Source organism: Denticeps clupeoides, chromosome 14, assembly GCF_900700375.1.
Source record: "Denticeps clupeoides chromosome 14, fDenClu1.1, whole genome shotgun sequence".
Taxonomy (NCBI): Eukaryota; Metazoa; Chordata; class Actinopteri; order Clupeiformes; family Denticipitidae; genus Denticeps; species Denticeps clupeoides.
In genome coordinates, this window is record NC_041720.1 from 3744607 (window position 1) to 3766298 (window position 21692).

The 21692-nt window shown below is 46.6% G+C and overlaps 3 protein-coding genes across 8 annotated transcripts; all 3 read left to right on the top strand.

The window, feature by feature from the left end:
* The first annotated feature begins 7506 nt into the window (after positions 1-7506).
* On the top strand, positions 7507-9890 carry LOC114763377 (alpha-1,6-mannosyl-glycoprotein 2-beta-N-acetylglucosaminyltransferase). Its single transcript, XM_028953024.1, has 2 exons — positions 7507-7652; positions 7738-9890. The coding sequence occupies exon 2, from the start codon at positions 7821-7823 to the stop codon at positions 9051-9053; it is 1233 nt and encodes a 410-aa protein (XP_028808857.1). The 5' UTR covers positions 7507-7652; positions 7738-7820; the 3' UTR covers positions 9054-9890.
* Positions 9891-10094: 204 nt separating this feature from the next.
* Positions 10095-15672, top strand: rnf8 (ring finger protein 8, E3 ubiquitin protein ligase). Of its 4 annotated transcripts, none has more exons than XM_029002947.1 (8): positions 10095-10306; positions 11002-11130; positions 12012-12617; positions 12836-12898; positions 13280-13336; positions 13423-13530; positions 13799-14003; positions 15211-15672. In XM_029002947.1, the coding sequence occupies exons 1-8, from the start codon at positions 10184-10186 to the stop codon at positions 15447-15449; spliced, it is 1530 nt and encodes a 509-aa protein (XP_028858780.1). In that variant the 5' UTR covers positions 10095-10183; the 3' UTR covers positions 15450-15672. The 4 variants fall into 4 exon arrangements, with proteins under 4 accessions (XP_028858780.1, XP_028858781.1, XP_028858783.1 ...); XM_029002948.1 differs by having other exon boundaries at positions 13799-14010; positions 15211-15407; XM_029002950.1 differs by having other exon boundaries at positions 13799-14010; positions 15177-15311.
* Positions 15673-16459: 787 nt separating this feature from the next.
* drc5 (dynein regulatory complex subunit 5) lies at positions 16460-21584 on the top strand. Of its 3 annotated transcripts, none has more exons than XM_028953321.1 (5): positions 16460-16509; positions 17936-18081; positions 19006-19574; positions 19733-20182; positions 20990-21584. In XM_028953321.1, exons 2-5 carry the CDS (start codon positions 17937-17939, stop codon positions 21158-21160), a joined length of 1335 nt encoding a protein of 444 aa, XP_028809154.1. In that variant the 5' UTR covers positions 16460-16509; position 17936; the 3' UTR covers positions 21161-21584. The 3 variants fall into 3 exon arrangements, with proteins under 3 accessions (XP_028809154.1, XP_028809153.1, XP_028809152.1); XM_028953320.1 differs by having other exon boundaries at positions 16464-16509; positions 17932-18081; XM_028953319.1 differs by lacking the exon at positions 16460-16509 and having other exon boundaries at positions 17061-18081.
* Positions 21585-21692: the final 108 nt, after the last annotated feature.

Below are 21692 nucleotides of genomic sequence, written 5' to 3' on the forward strand. Positions count from 1 at the left end.
CCTCCCATGGGGTGAATTTTTATGGGCCGCGTTCAGACAGAGCATCAATAACAGTTATTTTATAGCATCCGGCAGCTACCGAGACAATGTATTTTTTGCCGTTGACTCGGACACGGGAAACAACAATTGGCCATTTAAAGATTACGGTTAACAGTGTTGTAATCGTAGTTGAAGCGCTAAAAAATAATCTGAATAACAGATTGTGTGTAGAATTCAGATCAGGTGTAGAATTTCAATTTTTATGTGTGTTTTGCTGCATGGCTTGGATCTACCTGAAAGGTGAGGTAAAAAAAAATGTCATCAGATGAGTGGTGTTTTTTTTTTTTTCATTAATCATGAGAACATTTCTATAATTCTGTGCACATTGTATATTTTACTCAGTAAAACCACATTAAGACCACATATCAGAAAAAATGCAATCCAAACACTCCAGATATTACATACTACATTTACATTTATGGCATTTATCAGACGCCCTTATCCAGAGCGACTTACAATCAGTAGTTACAGGGACAGTCCCCCCCTGGAGCAACTTAGGGTTAAGTGTCTTGCTCAGGGACACAATGGTAGTTAGTGGGATTTGAACCCGGGTCTTCTGGTTCATAGGCGAGTGTGTTACCCACTAGGCTACTACCACCCTACTACCACCCTACTACCATACTACAGGGTGGGCCATTTCTATGGATACACCTTAATAAAATGGGAATGGTTGGTGACATTGAACACATTTTATAAGTGGTCAGAAACTTGTAAATAACTCATGAAAGAATCAAGTTACGTTAAAACCATTGTTTTTCTTGTGAAAAATGTCACATGACCCAATTCCTATTGAAAAAACAAAATTTGGACACAATGGCCGACTTCAAAATGGCCACTATGGTCACCACCCATCTTGAAAAGTTTGCCCCCTCACATATACTAATGTCCCACAAACAGGACGTTAATATCACCAACCATTCCCATTTTATTAAGGTGGATCCATATAAATGGCCCACCCTGTAGTTACCTGTACCTCGTTACTAACTACATACCAATTACTTCACGTGTTTGTATCAAATTATTTCTGGAAACCTGATGAAATGAACTATAAAGAAAGTAGAAAATGGGAGGAACCTGCGGCATGTATTTCCTCCCTTTCAACTCCATTTCCCTCCGTCCTCTACATTCCTAATACCCCTTGCACACATGGTGTGTCAGCGGACATCGCACACGTGACCACACCCACTACCATGCAGACTATCAGTGCTTTAATTCAAGCGTTCCGATGGGGGAACTTGAGAATGTGACATTATCACATCTTGCATCACATCTTACATAGTGCAGTGAAAATACTGCCTTAGGTCATTTGACACCGTGAAGCTATCGCATTCTGATGCATCTCCAACTCGAAATACGTGGTGGTGGTGGTTGTTTTAGTGACTTGTACAACAGGGTCTGTTACAGCCGTTATTTTTCCTCCGGCTTGTAGAGGTGACATTTGCCGTAGCAAAACCTCAGGTGCAAATGCGGCAAAGCCCTTGAAAAATGGAACACATGAACCTTTCCTTTGGTCTGAGAGCTGATTCCACAGCGCCTTCACCGTAGAACTAACCAATTGTCAAAACAACAAGACACAGGCGCAAATGAATGTCCAATAAATCACTGTCCATGCCCTGTTAAGCATTAACGACCTCCACCACAGATTCCAACTGAAGCCAGAGGGTTTGGAAGCAGCCGAGCTGAATTCTAACGCCAGGTATTCATGGTGGATAACAACCCACATGTGCTCGGACCCGGAGAGGTGATTTAACTCACATTTTCACCGCAGTAAATTCATAGGTGCTGGTAGGCTCTGGGAACATCTTGTAAACAGCGCTGATTCAATTGAATGCTCTGTGTTTAAGTTTCTGTGTTAAAGTCATGTGGCAGCACTAAATACAGTATACCCACCTCTTAAAAAATTAATTTGCATTCGACAACGGCGGTGTGGATGACGGCTGTAAACAAGGGTCATGTTCACTGCATTGTGGCCAATGATCTATGTCTAATCATAATACAATCTGTACAATCATGCAGGCAATCATCTGGTCATAACAGCATCATAGAAGCATTGCATACCTCATACACGTGGGTCACGTTTAGGACAGGCCAGTGTATGTTAATGATCTGAATAGTGTTTTTTTCTGTGTGTGGTTTGTTGATCTTCCCCGGGAATGATGAATAATAGATTAAATCATCAACGGGGAACATGCGGATGTTTCCAGCTGTTCTGTAGCCATGGCTGAACATTGCTGAATTCAGGGAAGCCTCGTTTACTTTTTATGGGGGGAAAAAATGGAATTTGAACTTACGAACTTATTTTTTTTCCGGCTGCATACTTTAAGGAATTGAAAATTGTCTGTTGGAGGCACTTTTAGCCAGCGTCTTACTTTTCAATAAAATGACATTTTTGGGGTCAGGAACAATGAGACCCCAGTGAACAGTAATCATTTTCAGTGGCACCCACACATAAAGCCATAATTGTTATTCTCACATTTTGTTCAGAAGCTCACCCACAAACTGGCATTTCCTCAGCCAGTCCAGCTGCGTCCTCTGGTGACCCTCTGACAGGCGGTTGGTTTTATTAAATATTTAATAAAATAAAAATGAAAAAAAAAAGCATTTGTTTCTGGGTTGCATTACGGGCTTTTGTGTGGGTTTGTTGTGCTCCTCTCACCCATCTCTGGCTGGGTTGTGAATTCCTGGGTGGTTTCACCACTTGCTGTCAAGTGGGACAAAAAAAGAGGATTTCCTCCCACACCAGCTTGCCACACTGGAGATGAATAGATCATAAATGGAAGACATTGTGGGTCTATGCCTGAGGACCACTGGAATAGATGAAATTAAGTTATAATGGGAATATTACGTAATTGGTATCTGATTGGGAGGAGAATTTCTGGGTTGGTAGCAGATTTGTCTACCTGCAATCCTACTGCATATGTATATGTAGATGTAAGATTTGGTATTGCTGCTCCTGAAGGGCTCTCACAGATCCAAGGCATTCATTTGGATTTCATTCGATGACGTAGCAACCTTGCCCTTCTTGATGTCCTGGGATCTGCCAATCCTACTGACTTACATCCTGTCTACTTGTTCCATTCATGTGGCCTCTCGCAATATTTTGGTCTTCCCTTCCTGCTCACAAGCGTACCTGAACTACATCAAAGTCAGTCAAAGTCAAAGTCAGCTTTATTGTCAATTCTGCCACATGTACAGGACATGCAGAGAATTGAAATTACGTTACTCTCAGACCCATACAAGTAACATTAAATACAAAACAGTAACATTGAATACAAAGGTATAAATACAATTAAAAAAAAAACACAATATACAATTTTAAAAACACCAAATATCTGTCAAATAACATTACCACATTACCATCATGCTGAGATAAAGTTCTATGTTACAGTCCTTTGTGGAGGTCAGTCAAGGCGGTCTTGATAACGATCAATGGCCAAACAATGAGCACAGGCTCATAAGAAGAGAGTATTAAACTCTGCTCACATGGAATGCGACTCCCCCCTTCAGTATTTACAGTTTGGACTCCCTGCTGCCCATATAGACGTATATTTTACATGCTTGAGGAGAACGGCTTGCGCAACAAGACCAGGCTATCGAAGGCCCAGCAGCTGAGGCCATCCATCAGTTCTGCAGCTCCCCGGGGCCGAGCTGTCTCGCACGTCCTTAATAAACTGACACGGCAGACGGGCGCTCTAAAACTAAATCCTGAACACGGCCCTCTCTCCAAGCTGCCTGCAGACGCAGGCGCTGACGGAGTTTGCCAGATAAACAGTAGCGGATAGAAATCAGATGTTGCTCGTAACACATTCGCGGCTTGTGCGTGATCTCTCCCATTTACACCGACCAACCGCTCGTTCCGCTTTCCTAACATAATCTGGAGAGCTGACTGTGTTCCGTGCCGATATCTGCTGAATATTTTCGACCAGGGGTCCACACCCACTGGCTCTCTCTCTAACACAGACACACACACCCAGTCTGCTGGCGTGGACTGGCGTCATGTGCTTTCACTTGTTCCTCACAGCCCTGACGTACATTCTACCGCCGCGTGGGGCGTTCACGTGCTCTCGCCTCGCTTTTTTGCCGTGACTTTTTGCCCCGCTAAACAGATCCAGATGTCCGGCCGGTTGGGCTGTGGTGTGGTGTTACTGGAGGAGGAACATTCAGCCCGTGACAGATTCCTTTCAAACTTACATAACGCGCCGTGTACCATCTATCTGCAGGACGCGTGCAGCGGCGACGCCAAGATTCAGCTGCCTCGGTGTCAAAATCTGTTAAAAATGGCGCACTTTGAAGTCTGAGACTTGAGTGTGTGACTCAAAAAACTAAAAAAACCTGGCCCTGTGAGGTTCTGAGTAATGACTAACAGAAATGTTCCTGGCTTTACACAAACATTATGAAATTATGAGGCTTGTTTCTGTAAAAAAAACAAAAAAAACTGCCATAGTTTTCTGCGGAAACTATGTTCCTGATGCAGCGCCAGCCCTGGCTTTGACTGAGGACTCAGACAAGAGAACTTGCTGGTTTTTAGTGTCAAGGTGCAAATGCACCATCAACTGGAGGAAATAAAAAAGTGAACTTAGTCGATCAAATTCAACCTCAACATCAGCAGTGGAAATCCTGGGTTTATAAAAATCTGCATTTTGCAACCAATCAATTAGATTGCTTTTTGTCTTGTTGCACAATGGGTTATGCTTAGGTTAGAATTATGAAATATGACATCTTTATTCCAATACAGGGTTTCTGTAGATTTAAGGAAGCCAAATTTAAAACTTTTTAAAGCCCACTTTCATCATATTTAAGACCCTTCATCAGGATTAGCAACTACATTTGTCCAAGGGCCAGAGTTTTTCCTGGCAACACTGTGAGGGCCAAATGCTCTTCTAAAATACAATATTAATTTTATTTTAAGAAAAATATTATTAATCTATACATTCGTATTCCTTCCAAGACTCATATTCAGACACATTACCTGTACTGCAGCAAGCCACATGGGGGCAACTGCGATATTTTTGGTTTCTTATTTTATGGCTTCACAATTCGGGAAAAAAAGGCCTATGTGATATGATAAATGGCACTTGCTCGCCTATCATGTTATTTTCCAAAACTGCATAAAAATAAACAAAAAATTATTCTGTGCATTATATTCATTTCTTCTCTTGCAAAATGCTGCTTTTGCCACAAAACCAACCAATCACAGACGTTAAGTTAAATATGTGTGGCTGTTTTCTTTTGTTCTAGTCTGTGATCGGTTGTTTTTTTTGCCACATAAGAGTTGTGGTAGCGTGCAGGTGAACGGGCAGTGGTGGTCTAAGAAGCGGCCCCATAATCAGAAGGTCGCCGGTTCAAATCCCCATCTACAGAGGTGCCACTGAGCAAAGCACCGTCCCCACACACTGCTCCCCGAGCGCCTGTCATGGCTGCCCACTGCTCACCAAGGGTGATGGTTAAATGCAGAGGACACATTTTGTTGCGTCACCGTGTGCTGTGCCGCAATGACATTCACTTCACTCATCATCAAACTTGAATGAACACAGAAGTGAGACACTGAGCCAGCGCGTGAGAGAGATTGAGTGAGAAAAGTAGTCCCCTGCAATAATAAACACTCTGTATTTATTTGGCTCACCACATGCTATAGAAGAACAGGAGTTAGGCCCACGGTTATTTATTTTCGTTGTATAGGCGGTCACCATCACTTTGACAATGATTTTATCAAAAAACACGTTTAATACATTTTTTTACAACATGGTGAAAACAACTTTACAATCATTCAGATCATACAGAAAGAATAGGTACTAAAGAGCAGATGTTCATGTGCAACCTTTAATGTGCAAGCATGACCCTAGTGAATTGATAGAAATAATTCCAGTTTTACTCTGCATTCCCCGACTCCAGTCCGGAACGCGGCAGGAGAGGTTAACAGATCGAGTGAGACTTAGCAGCTGGCGTCAATTTAGTCAGTTGGTAAACTTCGAGAGAATTGTCACTTCAGTCCACATACTCATTATGTAAATATAAATAGCATTCATATAATCACAAGCGGCCCCGTAAGGGGCAGTGGTGGCCTAGCGTTGGCGGTGGAAGCGGTTGCCGGTTTGAATCCCAATCCATCAAAGTGCCACTGAGCAAATCACTGTCCCCGTGCACAATAACTTACTAAACCAGAGAAATATATTTGCACATATGTTGTATTTGTTATATATATTGTAAACACAAAACTCCCCAAAAATTTGGGGGAGAAATTTTATTTTAGTTTTATAATCGCATAACATGTATATATTGTTTACAGTTTGTGTTGTATTGCAATTTCTATGGAGTTTTAGATTATTCTTTTTATATTAAATACTAACAGTTGTGTCCGGAACTGAACCTAAAACCTCACATCAGAGGGGACGTCAACATTCTTGCCAGTTAGTTCTATATACAGATAAGAAGCTTTCCCTGTCTTTGCATGATCTAGATGATCATCTACGTTGTCCAGTTATGTTCGCTTTCAGTTTCTGAACTTTTGGTTAAAAGAAAAAAAAAAAAAAAAAGTCCCAGAAAGGAAAAGGACAAATCAGTCCACCATAGTGGACTTTCACATTGATCAACAATGACTGGCATTCAATATGAGGTCCAAGTTACTTATTGACAGCAAAAGATTCTCTTCAAATTGCACAATTTGTTTACTATGAGACACTTGTGAAAGGAAGGGAAGGAAGCAGAAAGGAATCCAACTGTTATATAATCGAGTAATACTATTATGATTTATTGTTCCTGTTCCTGATGATATGGGAGGGTGGGTGAACTGCTCAGGCCCCAAAAAAAAAAAAACTGAAGAAAACGTTGCTTCTCCGCCATCTCGTGGGCGGAAAACTGAACTGTTCGCATTTTGATACTGTGCGTTCTGAGCCGGGCCTGGGTCCTGTGGTTGCTGTGACTCTGGGTGGACTCATGCATGCGGCCCGGCCCACCGCCAGTTGCTTCATCGCGACCTGCCGCGCAGCCAGGTTGTGAAATGCGGCCTGGTCCGTCAAGCAGAACAGGCTTCTGCAAATTTGCATAGGACCCACTGCCGCAGCAGCCCTGTGCCTCAGATTATTCTGCTGGGGAAAATGCATGTGTGTAAAAATGTACGACTTGTTTTTACCTTTGTACTGAAATGTCAGTGTTGGTAAAGTCCCGTTACAGTTTAACTTGTCATCATGGCCAACCTACCTGACATTTCTAATGAAATTATTTTACATTTGCATTGTCTGTGATCAGAAGTGACAGGCATGTATAGACAAGTATAACTGGTTTATTATCAATGCATTTTTATTATTATGCATGAATCTCGTGTTTCTGATGCCGGTGTAAACCTGTCTTATTTTTATTTATATATATATATTTGAAGTAGTTTGATGTTATTCTGTATACGTTCACTTTTGGTGTAGTTGTCAGAAACTTTTTTTTTTTTTTTAACTTTGTTCCCGTGGGTTCAAAATATGAAACATGAGCACGGAGGGGGTGGGACCCGCTCCCTGGTCTCACCGCGGTCCGGTTGGTTGACTTGTACACGTCAGCAGGCGAGACTCGGCCTCGGTGTCTTTTTTCCTCTTCCTGCTTCTCTGACACATGACACATCGGCGCGGGTGAGTGAGCCTGACGACGGATCTGAGATGTTACTTCTGATAAAGACTTTTTACCTTCTTCTTCTTCCTTATTTCCCACTCGCAGGCGCTGCCTCGCCTCGACGGGAGCAAAGCCCAGGAGCTAGTTTGAAAAGTCGAGGGGCATGGGCTGCGTGAGAAGGTGAGAAGATGCGGCTCCGGCTCCTCAGGAGGAACCTGCTGCTCCTCGCGCTCGCCTCGCTCGCGCTCGCGCTGCTCATCTACGTCAAGCTGCTGGCGGTCGCGGGCGCGGGCGCCGAGTCTCGCGAGACCGCGCAGGCCACGCCCCCGCGGCCGCGGTACGGCGACGCCGGCGCGCTGCGCGCGTCCGTGTACGGCATGAACCACGGCCAGCGGGTGCTGAACGCCGACAGGTTCCCGGACGAGCCGGAGGTGGTGCTGGTCGTGCAGGTGCACAACAGGCCCGCCTACCTGAAGATGCTGGTCAGGTCCTTGGAGAACACGGCGGAGGTGCGCAGGTTCCTGGTGATCTTCAGCCACGACCATCTCTCCGAGGAGATCGCCGGGATAGTGCAAGGCGTGACGTTCTGCAAGGTCCTGCAGATATACTACCCCTTTAGCCAGCAGCTGTATCCCGGCGAGTTCCCGGGCCAGGATCCGAAAGACTGCCCGAGAGACGTGGGGAAGGAGGCGGCCGTCAAGGCCGGGTGCCTGAACGCGGAACACCCGGACTCGTACGGCCACTACCGCGAGGCCCACATCACGCAGGCCAAGCACCACTGGTGGTGGAAGCTTCACTTCGCTTGGGAACGGGTGCGCGCCCTCCAGGGCTTCAGCGGCTTCGCCGTCTTCATCGAGGAGGACAACTACCTGCTCCCCGACTTCTACCACTTCCTGAAGAACATGTCGAGGCACAGGAAAGCGCACTGCCCCGACTGCGACATGCTGGCGTTGGGCAACCACGACGGCACGTCGGGTTTCAACGAGCTGTCGGGGAAGCTGGAGACCACCGGTTGGCTGTCCACCAAACACAACTTGGGCATGGGCATCTCCAGGGAGATCTACTACAAGATGATGGGCTGCAGCGATGAGTTCTGCACCTACGACGACTACAACTGGGACTGGACCCTTCAGAGCCTCTCGGGGACGTGCATCTCCAAGCCGCTGAAGGTGCTGGCGGCGCGGGGGACCCGGGTGCTGCACACGGGGGACTGCGGCCTGCACCAGAAGGACGCCTGTCAGCCGGAGCAGGCCCACGCTCGCATCCTGGACAGCCTCAGGCAGGCGAAGGCGGCCCTGTTCCCCGACACGCTCGCCATCACGCGCCAGGGCCCCGTGGAGCACCGGGCTCACGTGAAGAACGGCGGCTGGGGGGACATCCGGGACCACGCGCTGTGCAAAACCTACGCCAAGCGCCTCTGAGCCCCAACGCTCTCGTGGTTTTTTTTTTTTTGTTTTTTTTTTTAATGCCTTAGCAACGTGCCATTCAAGGAAATCAGGGCCATATGACCGTGCGGCGCGAGCGTTGAATGTGAATGACACGTGTGCACACGTCAGGGTGGTGAAAAATCGCCAGAGCTGCCTTAATGCTGGACCTTCACTCCGCAGCGAGTCTAAATGGGAACGTTAAGCTCTCTTGTTTCACAGCCAATCAAAACCTGACACCCGGAGCGGCTCCCGGTGCACGTTCCGCGCCAGGGGCTCCTCCACGCCTCTCCGGTTCTAACGCCGGACATTCCGACGGGAAACGGCGATAGTGTTTTAACTGAGATTGTTTATAGTTGCTGTGTCTTTTGCCCGACTGGACGTCGCGGCGGTTTCCCTTTTTTTGTGACCTTTGCCCCTCAGGAAGGTCCGTGCCTTTTTCCTCTGTCCGTGCGGGCGTGGCCGTTTCCAAAGTGTCTCGAAGTGAGCACGCCGATGAATGTAACGACGGCGGCCACATTCAGGAACGAGTGTGTATACTTCATACTGTAAGCAGGCAACTTTCTTACCTATTCAGGTATCAGAATTACAGTTATGGGGTCTCCCATATCAGGGCATTTCAAACGTGGAGCAAAAGTTGAATTTGCCCCGTTTACCTCCACCTTGCCTCCTGACACTGGGCCGATGGCTTCCGTGGGTTCTACTTTTTATTGCGATGTTTTCGATCTGTTTTAATTGTAAACCAAAGATGATGGGTGAGGAGCTACGTTTCTCAAGTAACTAAATGTGATTGTTGCAAATGATTGTTGAGAAATGAAAATAAAATGATCTAAATATCTGTTGTCAGTCACTGACAGTATAATGATACAGGTATTTTTTATATAATAATATAACTCAATTACTTCAGAAATGTATATGTACAAAAATTATTGTAAAAAAAAAACAGAACATGAAGAATTCAAAACTTCTTGGGTTATTCTGGAGGCTCCGCGCAACTCTCGTATCGCGAGAGCCGGGCAACTCTCGCGATACGCGGCTCTTCGGTTTACAAGCGTCGGCCCGAAGGCTCACGTCGGACGCGTCTCGGCCGGCGCCGTTGGCGACTAAAATGCGACGCGACACAAGCGATGGAACAGACAGCCTGCCCTGACCACGTCCCGGCGGAGGACCAGTCGCCGCCAGACGGGATTTGGTGCCTACAGCGAGTCGGCCAGCAGTCGAACTGGCTGCAGCTGCACGACAACCAGGAGGTAGCAGGCATGCTAGCTCAGGACCGTGCTAACCACGAAGGCGCGGACGCGCAGAGCTGGGCCGGTTAATTTCCGAAAACCGACACGACAGCAAAAGCAGCAACGACAACAGCGTTATAAAAGCGGGAGTTACTGTGCGCTGTTGGCGTGAGCTGGGTGCCAATCTTAACACGCTCCGAGCTATTTAAGTTGCCAGACCTGTATATCCCGACATGCTTCGCGTAACCCGCAACTTACGTACTTACGTATGGTGAAGTTCGCGTTTTCCGGTGAAAGCAAGTAGTTAAAAGTCGACGTAAATCGGTGTTCCCTTCTTCAGCGCAGGAAAACCCCACGTTTGCGGGGCGTCCAAACTTTAAAATAATCATAATTACCTGCTAATAATAATAATAACATACCCGCTGGGCCACAAGCCAGAGGTGAGGGACACTGGCTCACGTCCACAGGCGTGATGACCAAAATAATCACAACGTTCTCGGATAAAGAAAGACTCAAATTGTCCTGCCGCTCTGTACATTCCACCTGTCTCAACACGTACATTCACCCTGTCTTGCCATTGGATTTGGAACACTGTGGTTTATGCCAAGTATATGATTTCGTTATATTTTCAGAATTGGCGGCGGCCCAATTAACACGTTTGGACACCCCTGTTGATGGTTGGTTGCGGTTGACTTTTGACTGCATTGTGTTTTTAGGTGACGATTGGTCGTGCCATGAACGTCACCTACCAGATCTTGTCGGACAGTTGCCCTCTCATGATCTCCAGGACTCATTGTACATTAAAGCAGAAAGCCAACAGCCAGTGGACGGTAACAGACAACAAGGTGTGTATGGCAGTCTTTACGTTCTGCTAATGTGTCATGATCAACTTAATGAATTATTCGATTAATAAAATGTATTAATGGAGTGATGCATTAATACAGTCCGATCTGCCTTTACATTATGCTGCATTAACAGGAAATGATGTTATACAGTTTTCTTTCTCTAAATTGGTCAGCCACTGGTTAATGGCGATTGGTGTAAAGAGTGCTTTGGCCATTTCTCTTCACTGTTCAGAGAGCGGCAGCTCAGACGGTCTGATCTGGAATTCGTCCCACCCATACAATTTCCCACCCCCTCCCCTAAAACATTATCTCCACCGACCGCTGTGGCTTCCGAACGCGCGAAGCATTGCAGTTGCTCGGTGATTGGATGTAAAAATGGATGTAAATTTTTTTGTCACGTGAGATTCTGAAGAAACAGTGGGTTCATTTTATTTTTCCTGGAAAAACGCAGACTTCCTGTCTGCACCAAACGTTGTGCTTGATGACGTCATTTCAACTCCTATAGGCCGCTCTCCTCCTCGTCCCGCCTCTCTCCTCCTCATTAGCATTTAAAGCTACAGACACCGAAACGGTGCGTCCTGGGGAAATCTCACTGTGGGACTGGATCAAAGTGGCTGTAATTCCGCATCAAGGCTGAATTTCGGAAAGAGACTTCAGATACAGAATCAGCAAGACCGATATAAAGGCAAAAAAAAATCAGAATGTGGCACCTTTAAGGCACATGGAGAAATGTTGTGTGACACTACACAGTGTAAAGTATATGTCTTGTTTACTTTGAAGAGCTTATAAAGCCTTTGCTTGCTTGTATGTAATATGGAGGTTATGCTGTGCCTCTTAATAATGAAAAGTAAAAACATATTGCGCGTTGTTTGCTTTTTCAGAGTCTGAATGGCGTGTGGGTCAACAGAAACCGTCTGCCTGCTGGAAGCCAGTGTCCCCTCGAGCTGGGAGATCATGTTCAGTTGGGTGTGTCTGTTGACAATAACCCGGCCGAGTTTCAGTACATTCTGGTTCGACGGCCCCTCCGCCATGTTGAGGACTTTCTGAAAAAGCCCCTTGTTGAAGAAACGAGTGCCCCGCCCCCCCTCAAACCTGTTAAAACGAAGAGGAAATACAGCATGGACGAGTTGGCGCCGGGCACGTCTGTGGACTCTAACTCCAAGCTGTACCGCGGCACGGCTGAGGACAAGTCGTCGGCACGGCCCTGCCCCGCGCCGCCGCAGCATCGCAAGTGTCCCGCCAGCACCAGAGCCTCCGAGCAGGCCGGCCCCAGCATGCGCCCCCCGCCTCCAAAGAACGCCGCCGGCGACAGAAGCGGCGCGGTGCTGGACAGCGTGTTGATGTTCAACCAGCACCTGCGCGACCTGTTGGCGGAGCAGGAGCTGAGGGAGCTGCTGGAGGGCCAGCTGCAGAGCCAGGGGGAGCAGGTGCTCGGCAAGGTGGAGGCCCCGGAGGCGTCCTCCGGTGAGCAAGAGGGCCGTCTGGAGGTGAGACGGCCGATTTGTTAGTCGTTGCCAATGCAAAAGGGCATGCAAATTAAAAAATCCGCCGCCCAGGTGCGGCCTCCTTTAACCCAGGGTTTAACCCTTCATGCAGAGCGATTCGAGGTTGTGCTCTTTTTAATATTCCAAAGTGTCTTTTACTGAAGAATATTTTAAATAAAATCATGCTTGAAGAGGTTCCTCTGAAAATGTTGCGTTTGCAGGTGGAAAAAGCTGAGCAGAAGGTGGAGGGTTTGAGGAAGCAGCTGGAGGAGGCTGTGCATGAGGTGAAAGCCATTTTCAGCTTCTCTGCGCTGCACAGCTGCACGCTTGACACACAACAGCAGTGATGGGGCAGCGGTGGCCTGGCGGCTAAGGAAGCGGCCCTGTAATCAGAAGGTTGCCGGTTCGAATCCCGATCCGCCAAGGTGCCACTGAGGTGCCACTGAGCAAAGCGCCGTCCCCACACACTGCTCCCCGGGCGCCTGTCACGGCCGCCCACTGCTCACCAAGGGTGACGGGTTAAATGCAGAGGACACATTTCACTGTGTGCACTGTGTGCTGTGCTGCTGTGTATCACAAGTGACAATCACTTCACTTCACTTTATAACACAATCAACTACATGAACAAATCCTTTTTGTGGGTCATTTTTGATGTTTTACCCCAGCACAGGAAGGTTTTTGAGGAGTTGAAAGCCAAGGACAAAGAGTTGGCGATGACCAAGGTAACACTCGGCAAAATCTTATTACAAGGAGCCGTTTCTTAAAAAAGTTCTTCCGTCGGCACATCAAAAGTATTTTGGCCTCACAGGAAGAAAAGGAGAAGGCGACAGCCCAGAAAGAAGAGGTTGAGGCGCAGATGGCCGATGTGTTGGAGAACGAGCTGCAGTGCATCATCTGCTCTGAGCTCTTCATTGAGGTGACCCGAGCTGACGAGCCCATTTTGATTTGTAGCAAATGTGTTTCTACCGATCGTCACTATTTACAGGTTTGCCCCTCCTGGTATGACTGATAAGGGCCTCAAAAAGAGGGAAATTTATGAATAAAAGCAGAGGACTCATTTCACTGTGTGCACTGGGTGACTATTAGTCACTGGTGGTCACCCATCACATGCGTCCTGCCTTCTTCTGTTCTCCCGTTGAGTCTGCTTTACCTGTGCATTTTGGGGTCCGTTTTTGTCCCTGCAGGCGGTGACGCTGAACTGCGCCCACAGCTTCTGTCAATACTGCATACGCCAGTGGAGACGACGGAAGGACGAGTGTCCCACCTGCCGGCGGAGCATCCAGTTCGAGACTCGCTCTCTGGTGCTGGACAACTGCATTGACCGTATGGTGGAGAAACTGAGTGGCGAAATGAAACAGCGTCGCCAGGCCCTCATCACTGAGAGGAAAGGTGAGAGGTGTGTGTTGTTCACGCACATCTGCATTTCAGGCGCTGAGGCGATATGGCCCAACAATAATATTGCCACACACACACATACAGTACAGTACAGGCCAAAAGTTTGGACACCTTCTCATTCAATGTTTTCATGTGGAGTTATGTACTTACATTTACATTTACAGCATTTACCAGACGCCCTTATCCAGAGCGACTTACAATCAGTATTTACAGGGACAGTCTTCCCCTGGAGCAACTTAGGGTCAAGTGTCTTGCTCAGGGACACAATGGTAGTAAGTGGGATTCGAACCCGGGTCTTCTGGTTCATTTTGTTACCACCCAAGTGGTAACAAAAAAGGTGAAATAAGTGAAAACATGTTTTATATTCTAGTTTCTTTGCTCTGATTACTGCTTTGCACACTCTTGGCATTCTCTTGATGAGCTTCAAGAGGTCGTCACCTGAAATGGTTCTCCAACAGTCTTGAAGGAGTTCCCAGAGGTGTTTAGCACTTGTTGGTCAAGCTCACCCCAAACCATCTTGATTGGGTTCAGGTCCGGTGACTGTAGAGGCCAGTTCATCTGCCGCAGCACTCCATCACTCTCATGTGTTCATTCTTAGTTTTGATGCCTTCAGTGAGACTCTACCAATGTAAATGGTCATGAAAATAGAGAAATGAGAAGGTGTGTCCAAACTTTTGGCCTGTACTGTATATCTCTGTATAATTGCTAAATTTGTCCCTTTATGGCATAAAAATCTTTGGGACAAAGTCATCCAAATGAATGTCTCTGAATTCCCATTGGCTTTCACTTTACTACGCCGTTAAGGAAAAACTTACATGCCCCAGGAGAGTTTCCTGGATGGGTACGGGAACGAGCTGTTTGCTGTGACGGGGAAAAGAAAGGAACCTTGAAAGCAAAATGTCTGTTTAACATTGTTGTTAGGATTTGTACTCTATATACTTGTCACGATATACTCATTTACTGCATCGCACGTGGAACAAGCCAATATATTGCCCATCCCTAGTAGTCTTAAAGTTACAAATTGTCCCGAGCAAGATTCTATAACTCCCAATTGAAAACAAATTTTCAAACCATTTTGATATTTTAATTGACTGTAGTGATTTATTATGATTATGATGATGATAATGATGATTACAGCTGTCAGGTATGCTATGTGCTTGTGTACAGATGAGACTCAGTGCTGACCTCTGTGACCCACTAGGCCAGACTGCAGAGAAATCAGCGTCTCCGGGGGCAGCAGCAGCGGTGATCATCGAGACCAGTGACAGCGACGACGAAGACAGTGGTGGTGACAGCAGCAGCAGCAGCAGCGGTGGCGGCAGCCTGTCCATACTGGGCTCCAGCCTCCAGCCCATGGATGAGATCTGGGACTCGTCATCGTTCCTCAGCGAAGCCAGCGATGATGACGTTCTCTTTTCAGATGATGATGACTGGTATTAGAGTCAAGGCTTTGTTTTCTTGCCCTGACTGCATTCATTTTCATTGCCACTGAGGAAGCTGGAAAACATTTGTGCCCAGACTGTGAAGATGCACAGAAATGCATGGCAGATCAACATTACTTTTCTGTAAATTTATTTTTTACATTTGTACTGTTGCCTTTTGTGTTAGTTTCTTATTTTCGTTGGAGTCAAATAAAGCAGCATTATATTTATTTTTTTCAGCAGTTGCACGGTCACTCTGAAATTATTTCACAAAAAAGAATAAAGAATAAACATCAATAACATAAAATCCACTGACAGACTTTTAACACAAGGGGGCACTATTGACACGAGCTTCATAGTCTCTCTCATGGTCACAGTTCAGTCTGAATATATGATGCCACTTGTATTTGTCCTCAGCTGGAAGGAGTCGTGACCGAACCCCGTATAAAGCCTAATTTAAGACAATAGATTTAAAACCGTGTTATTCTGAGAATATATTAATAAAAAAACATGTTTTATGGAAACCAGTTTGGTGTCTGGTGACCATCCCCCAGCTCTGTTTACAACCACCGGCGACCTTGACGTTGGGCCACTAAAATCTGATCGATTAATCTTCTAGGCCCAGTGAAAATTAGCACCAAATGTGAAGAAACTGGCCTTACACTTGATTTCAGGCAAATTTTACTGAAGGAAATAAAGTATAAAACATAACTATATGATAAATGCTTCAAAATTGTTTTGCAAAACAATAAATGTTAAACCTTTCATTTGCACTAGTTCCTCCAGAATTTTATTCAGACCGTTATAATTCCTCGTTTTAACCATTTTGTACAACGTTTCCTGCAGATTTGTCTCGGTGCGATTATTTTCCAAATAAAACATAAATTTTAAAAAATCCGACCCCAGACCCATCGGCCGGGGGGGTCCCAGCTCGGCCACGCACTCCCACCGGACCGTCTCCCTGCACACGTGACCCCCCCGAGCCCGTGACGTAAGACGGCGTCTGTATCCATGGAGACGGCCGCCGCGCAACTGGCGTAGCGGCAGAGTTCGTTCTCTCCGAAAAATTTACCGATACGGTAAGGCTGCCCCTATCGCGCACACAGGGACGTTTAGACGCTGATAATTTGTCGAAAAATAAATCGACGAAGTTGCGAATGTTAAGTGGCGCTCTGGTGAAAAATATTGTATCGAGATAGTGAGGTTAGTGTTGCCACGTTGTGCGATGTTGGGAAGCCTGGTTAAATTACGCCGCGGTAAGTAAGATTAAGTGTAGCAGACTGCACCCGAGTACTGCATTTATACGCTGATGCCCATTTCTCGAGGCAGAAATTACATTCTTAAAACCGTAAGGTAATTTGGCCGAACAGACTTACAGTTCTGCGCAACGTTGGAGCTCACTAGCAGAAAGTTCACATCGCTCCCAAAACCGTTCACACACGCTTCAAAACTAGATATTACATTTACATTTACGGCATTTACCAGACGCCCTTATCCAGAGCGACTTACAATCAGTAGTTACAGGGACAGTCCCCCCCTGGAGACACTCAGGGTAAAGTGTCTTGCTCAGGGACACGATGGTAGTAAGTGGGGTTTGAACCTGGGTCTTCTGGCTCATAGGTGAGTTTGTTACCCTCTAGGCTACTACCACCCTGTTTGGACACACCTTCTCTGTTTTCATTTACATTGGAAGATTCAGTCTGGATGGTCCAGCACAAAAACTCATATCTCCCCCAGAGATCTCTCTTGGGGCAGTGGTGGCCTAGCGGTTAAGGAAGCGACCCCAGTGTCCCCAAAATGCAGCATCCCTTTGGCATTGTGCAAGCACTGCGAGTCAAAATGGCTGTATGTTTTGTCACCATGGAAGAAGTCTAACAGAATACAATTATGTATAAATCTGAAAAAAGGATTTCACAGTAAGAAGGGCCGTGGTGGCCATGCATCTTTCATAGCTTACCACTGGTTTATAGTAAATGCGGAGGACACTTTTCACTGTGTGCTGTGCTGTGGTGTGACACATGTGACAAGTAATCACTTTCAAGCAGCCTCGAAAGTTTTTAATCTATCATGAATTCATGAATTTTAAATCATCAAATGTTCCAAGAGCATTTGTGGTTTGGAGATTTGTCCACGTTGTTTTGAGAATGTCATTTCTGTTTCAAGAAATGTGCCAAACCAACGGTGAAAACTGTACTATAAACTCGGCAACCAGCTTAATTGACCTCCAGTGCAATTACGGACTGGCTGGATGGGCTCCCAGTCCTGGCAATATAAAGCATGTGATTGGCCACTAGGAGCACGCTTATGGGGCATGGACTTATGCATGCTTTCGCTGTTTTTGACAAATGAATATATATATATACACACACACACATACATATTATATAATATATCTAATTCCATAATTACATAAAATTTCACTAGTCAAACATGCACATCGTCCTCAAGTCGTTCTCACGTTCTCCATGTGGATATGAATGTGGCCATGGACCGGCTGACAGTTAGGATGGATCCTCCTGTCCCCGGCAAGATCCCTGCTGCAGACGTGCGGAAAATGCGGCGCCTCGTTGCAGAAGATCCGGAGTGGTCCCTTGAAGTGGTGCCCCTGCTGACGCATTTGTGCCTTCAGCACATTGTGCAGAACTTTGCTGGTACGTCCGCACTGCTGTTCAGATTTGATGCCTGATTCAAATACCCTGAATGTCCTGATTGCATATACACTACTCAAAATAAGCTGGGGATATTGTGAGAGACTTAGTGGGTGTCATACATACAGTGTTTGTTTCACTTCAGACATTTTTGGGATAGGGGGGCAATTGAAAGTGACGTGATTGGTGAGCGATACGCTGAGGTCAACATGGCCCCCAGGCTTTGCTTTGGTGGAGGAGGTGCAACAGTCTGTGCAGGCATCACCAGTCAGCGCAAAACAGATTTGGTTATTGTACATCAGTCACTGCACGTTCTTACGTCAGAAACGTCCCCCGATCCCGCCAGCACACCCCCAAATTTCTGTTCATGGATGATAATGCTCCACCACATTGTGGCAGAATTGTCACAGCTTGACTTCAGGAAGTTGGAGTGCCTCACATAGTACGAACCCCATAGAGCACGTCTGGCACCAGTTGAAGCAGAGACTGAATGATCATACCCACCCCCACGTGACCTGGCAGAACTGCATGTAGCACTTGCCTCAGAACAACATCAGGTGGCTGGTGAGGAGCATGAGACGTCGCTGTCAAGCTGGAAGCACCCACAACTGAGATTGTTATTTGGGGCTATCCCTGTTATTGTCTAAACGTTTGGGGTAAAAAAAAAAAAAGGGGTGTTTCTTCTCACACAGTATTGGTAATATTAAAGGGAACTTTTACTTATTTCATTCGAATTAGAGCAAATAGGAAAAGCACTCATGTAAATAAAAATATCTTATTGTGAGAAGTGTATATTTTTATATACACACAGACATTTTAATACACTCAGCCACTGTCTTGTACTGTCCACATTCAGCTGTGACAATGTAAATGTCCCGCTCGTGGGACTAATGAAGGATCGTCTCATCTCTAATCTTATCTTTGCAGAGAACCCCCTGCTGGATCGTCTTTTGCCGCGCCACAGGGCACGCGTCCTGGAGAAGTTGCCTCCGTCCTTGCCGTTGCATGTGACCGCCAATCTGATCAGCGAGGAGCGCTACTGGAAAAAGTGCTGCATGGAGCGCTGGGGCCTGTGCGATGTCACCACCTACGGCGACAGCTGGAAGCGCATGTTCTTCGAGCGACACCTGGAGAGCATCATCGAGCTCTTCATCCCAGACGTCACCGACCCTACAACCGTCTTGGACATGGTTCCCCTTTGTAAGAACTACGTGAAAAGGCTGAAAATCTCGCAGCTACTCCCACCAATCAGAGAGCCTCGGGACATCGAGGAAGAGGATGGCGTAGATACAGCCAGTGACATGGGCGATGATCTGCCCTCAATAGACCATTTTGATTTTGGCATCTTGCTGGATAAGCTGGCCCGTTTAGAGGAGCTGCACCTGGCCTATGGAGTGAAAGGCTGTGGCATGAATTTCGAGTGGAATTTGTTTGAGTTTAGTTTCCGGGACTGCGAATCTCTGGGTAAAGCGCTCAAGTCTTGTAGGACCCTCAAGGTATGAGCTGCTCGGCATCTGCTATTGTCGCTTTTTTTCAAATTTATTTTCCTAATACACTAATTCACTTTTAGAGATTGTGCAGCTAATTGAATTCATCAAGATAATGAATGAACGTGGGACATTTTTAGATGTTTAGAATTATTTTTTTCCTTCAGGTGCTCAGAATACATCAGAGCAGAGTGGATGATGAAAGGTGTCGTCTTCTCGTGACGCACCTCCTCGATCACCCCTCTCTGTCAGAGCTCAACTTGTCCCATAACGTCATCGGTGACCGGGGGGCACGGGCCCTGGCCAAGCTTCTGAACCGCAGTCAGCTGAAGGCCCTGAATGTCTATGACAACCAGATCCGTGGCCACGGGGCTAAGGCCTTGGCCTCCGCCTTGTCCAAGAACACCACCTTGCTTTCCCTCAACCTTTGCCTGAACTGCGTGGGCGATGAGGGCGGCCAGGCCGCCGCTCGGGCCCTCCTGAAGAACGGGACCCTGGTTACCCTCCACCTGGAGGCCAACTACATGACTGAACCCACTGCCAGTGCTCTCTCCCGGGTCTTCAGCCAGAACACCACGCTCAGGAGCATCAAGCTGTGCTGCAACAGGCTGGGAGTGGTGAGTTCCTGACACAGTGACGTTTAATCAGTCTAATGGGAAGCTGTCTAATAAACAATTGGTTGCAATTTATATCTACATCATTTCAACCAGATGAAGATATTGTATTGAAATTGTGTTAATACAGAGATTTTTACAGGCTTAGAGTAGGAATATTTTCTTTTGTGGGCTAATTTAGGTTGAAACATCTTGTTTAAGATGCATAAGGATGTGGACATGGTGAATAAATAAGAACGGATTGGGATGTGGGAGGCGTAGTCCTTCCTCGGTGCTTTACTGCGCGTAAATCGGATGCCACCGAGATCTGCCGACGTTGCGGAACGCGAGACGCAGGATTGCATGACCTTGGCGCTCTCGGCAGGACCTTAAAACGCCACTGACAGGATCCCGTAATATATACCAGCATCGCAGCCGCCGCGTATCCCTTTCTCTTCCCGTCTCTGTTTTAGCCGCAGAAAAGGTCCGCAGTAGGGGCGATGACCTCATCCTGTTCCCGGAAGCCAGGTCCTTGGAGCAGAGAAGCGTAAAAGCTGTCCTGTAGCGTGAACCTAAAATCTACTGGTGTGGCCTGGAAAGGGGTGGTCTGCTTCTGTAAGAAGCTCCAGCATGTTCACTTTCCAGCCCATAGTCTAGGTCCCCCCCCCCCACGTTATTACAGTATTCCCAGACGATTGCAACCTTGAAATTCCTTAAAGATAAATAGTTCTCCTGTCTGCAGCAGGGAAGAAGCATCTACTGGCTAACCAGCGGATAAAATGTAGACAAAAGACTGCATCTAAATCGATCTGTGTATATTTTTTATTGTAGGATGGTGGTAAATCGCTGGAGGAGGGCATGTCCCGGAACAGCACCTTGCTGGAGTGTGATCTGCGTCTGACAGAGATAGCACAGGAGAGCTTGTGCAGCATCGGCCAGATCCTGCGCGGCAACCGAAAGCGGCTCCAGAGGAGGCAGACGCCGGAGCCGAGTAGCGAGTAAAGCCCAGACTCCTTACCAGCATACACTCAGAGCTGCGAGACACGTCAACTCTGCAGTGATGCACAAAAGATTCTTAATGACACCAATGCCATCAAATTATGGTTAAAAGCCGTAGCCCATAAGACAGTCATATCACCCCAGGAAATGGGGTGCACTTACCATGCAGACTAACGGGGTGGTAGTAGCATAGTGGTTGACTTATTTGCCTATGAACCTGAAGACCCAGGTTCAAACCCCACTAACTACCATTGAGTCCCCAACACTTAACCCTGAGTGTCTCCAGGGTGGACTGTCCCTGTAACAACTGGATGTAAGGCGCGTCTGGTAAAAAAAAGGTAAAAATTCTGTTATTTGCAACATTGTTACCCCAGATCCATGAAATAATTCACTTGCACAACCATGGTCAGTAAAAGCACCTGTATCATTCCACTTTGAGATAAACCTTTCATTTACGATTGTCTTCTACAATTGAATTACATAGTAGAATTCTGCTACTTTAACAAAGTAAACCTTCATTTCTTCTATGTTCATT

Bases quoted from the DNA above. Each gene is read 5' to 3' on its own strand.
- rnf8 (XM_029002947.1), top strand. From the start codon at position 10,184: ATGGAACAGACAGCCTGCCCTGACCACGTCCCGGCGGAGGACCAGTCG. The intron at 12,618-12,835 runs GTGAGACGGCCG...TTGCGTTTGCAG, and splicing joins AGCAAGAGGGCCGTCTGGAG to GTGGAAAAAGCTGAGCAGAA. The intron at 13,531-13,798 runs GTGACCCGAGCT...TTGTCCCTGCAG, and splicing joins GCTCTGAGCTCTTCATTGAG to GCGGTGACGCTGAACTGCGC.
- drc5 (XM_028953319.1), top strand. From the start codon at position 17,904: ATGAATGTGGCCATGGACCGGCTGACAGTTAGGATGGATCCTCCTGTC. The intron at 18,082-19,005 runs GTACGTCCGCAC...TTATCTTTGCAG, and splicing joins CATTGTGCAGAACTTTGCTG to AGAACCCCCTGCTGGATCGT. The intron at 20,183-20,989 runs GTGAGTTCCTGA...TTTTTATTGTAG, and splicing joins GCTGCAACAGGCTGGGAGTG to GATGGTGGTAAATCGCTGGA.
- LOC114763377 (XM_028953024.1), top strand. From the start codon at position 7,821: ATGCGGCTCCGGCTCCTCAGGAGGAACCTGCTGCTCCTCGCGCTCGCC.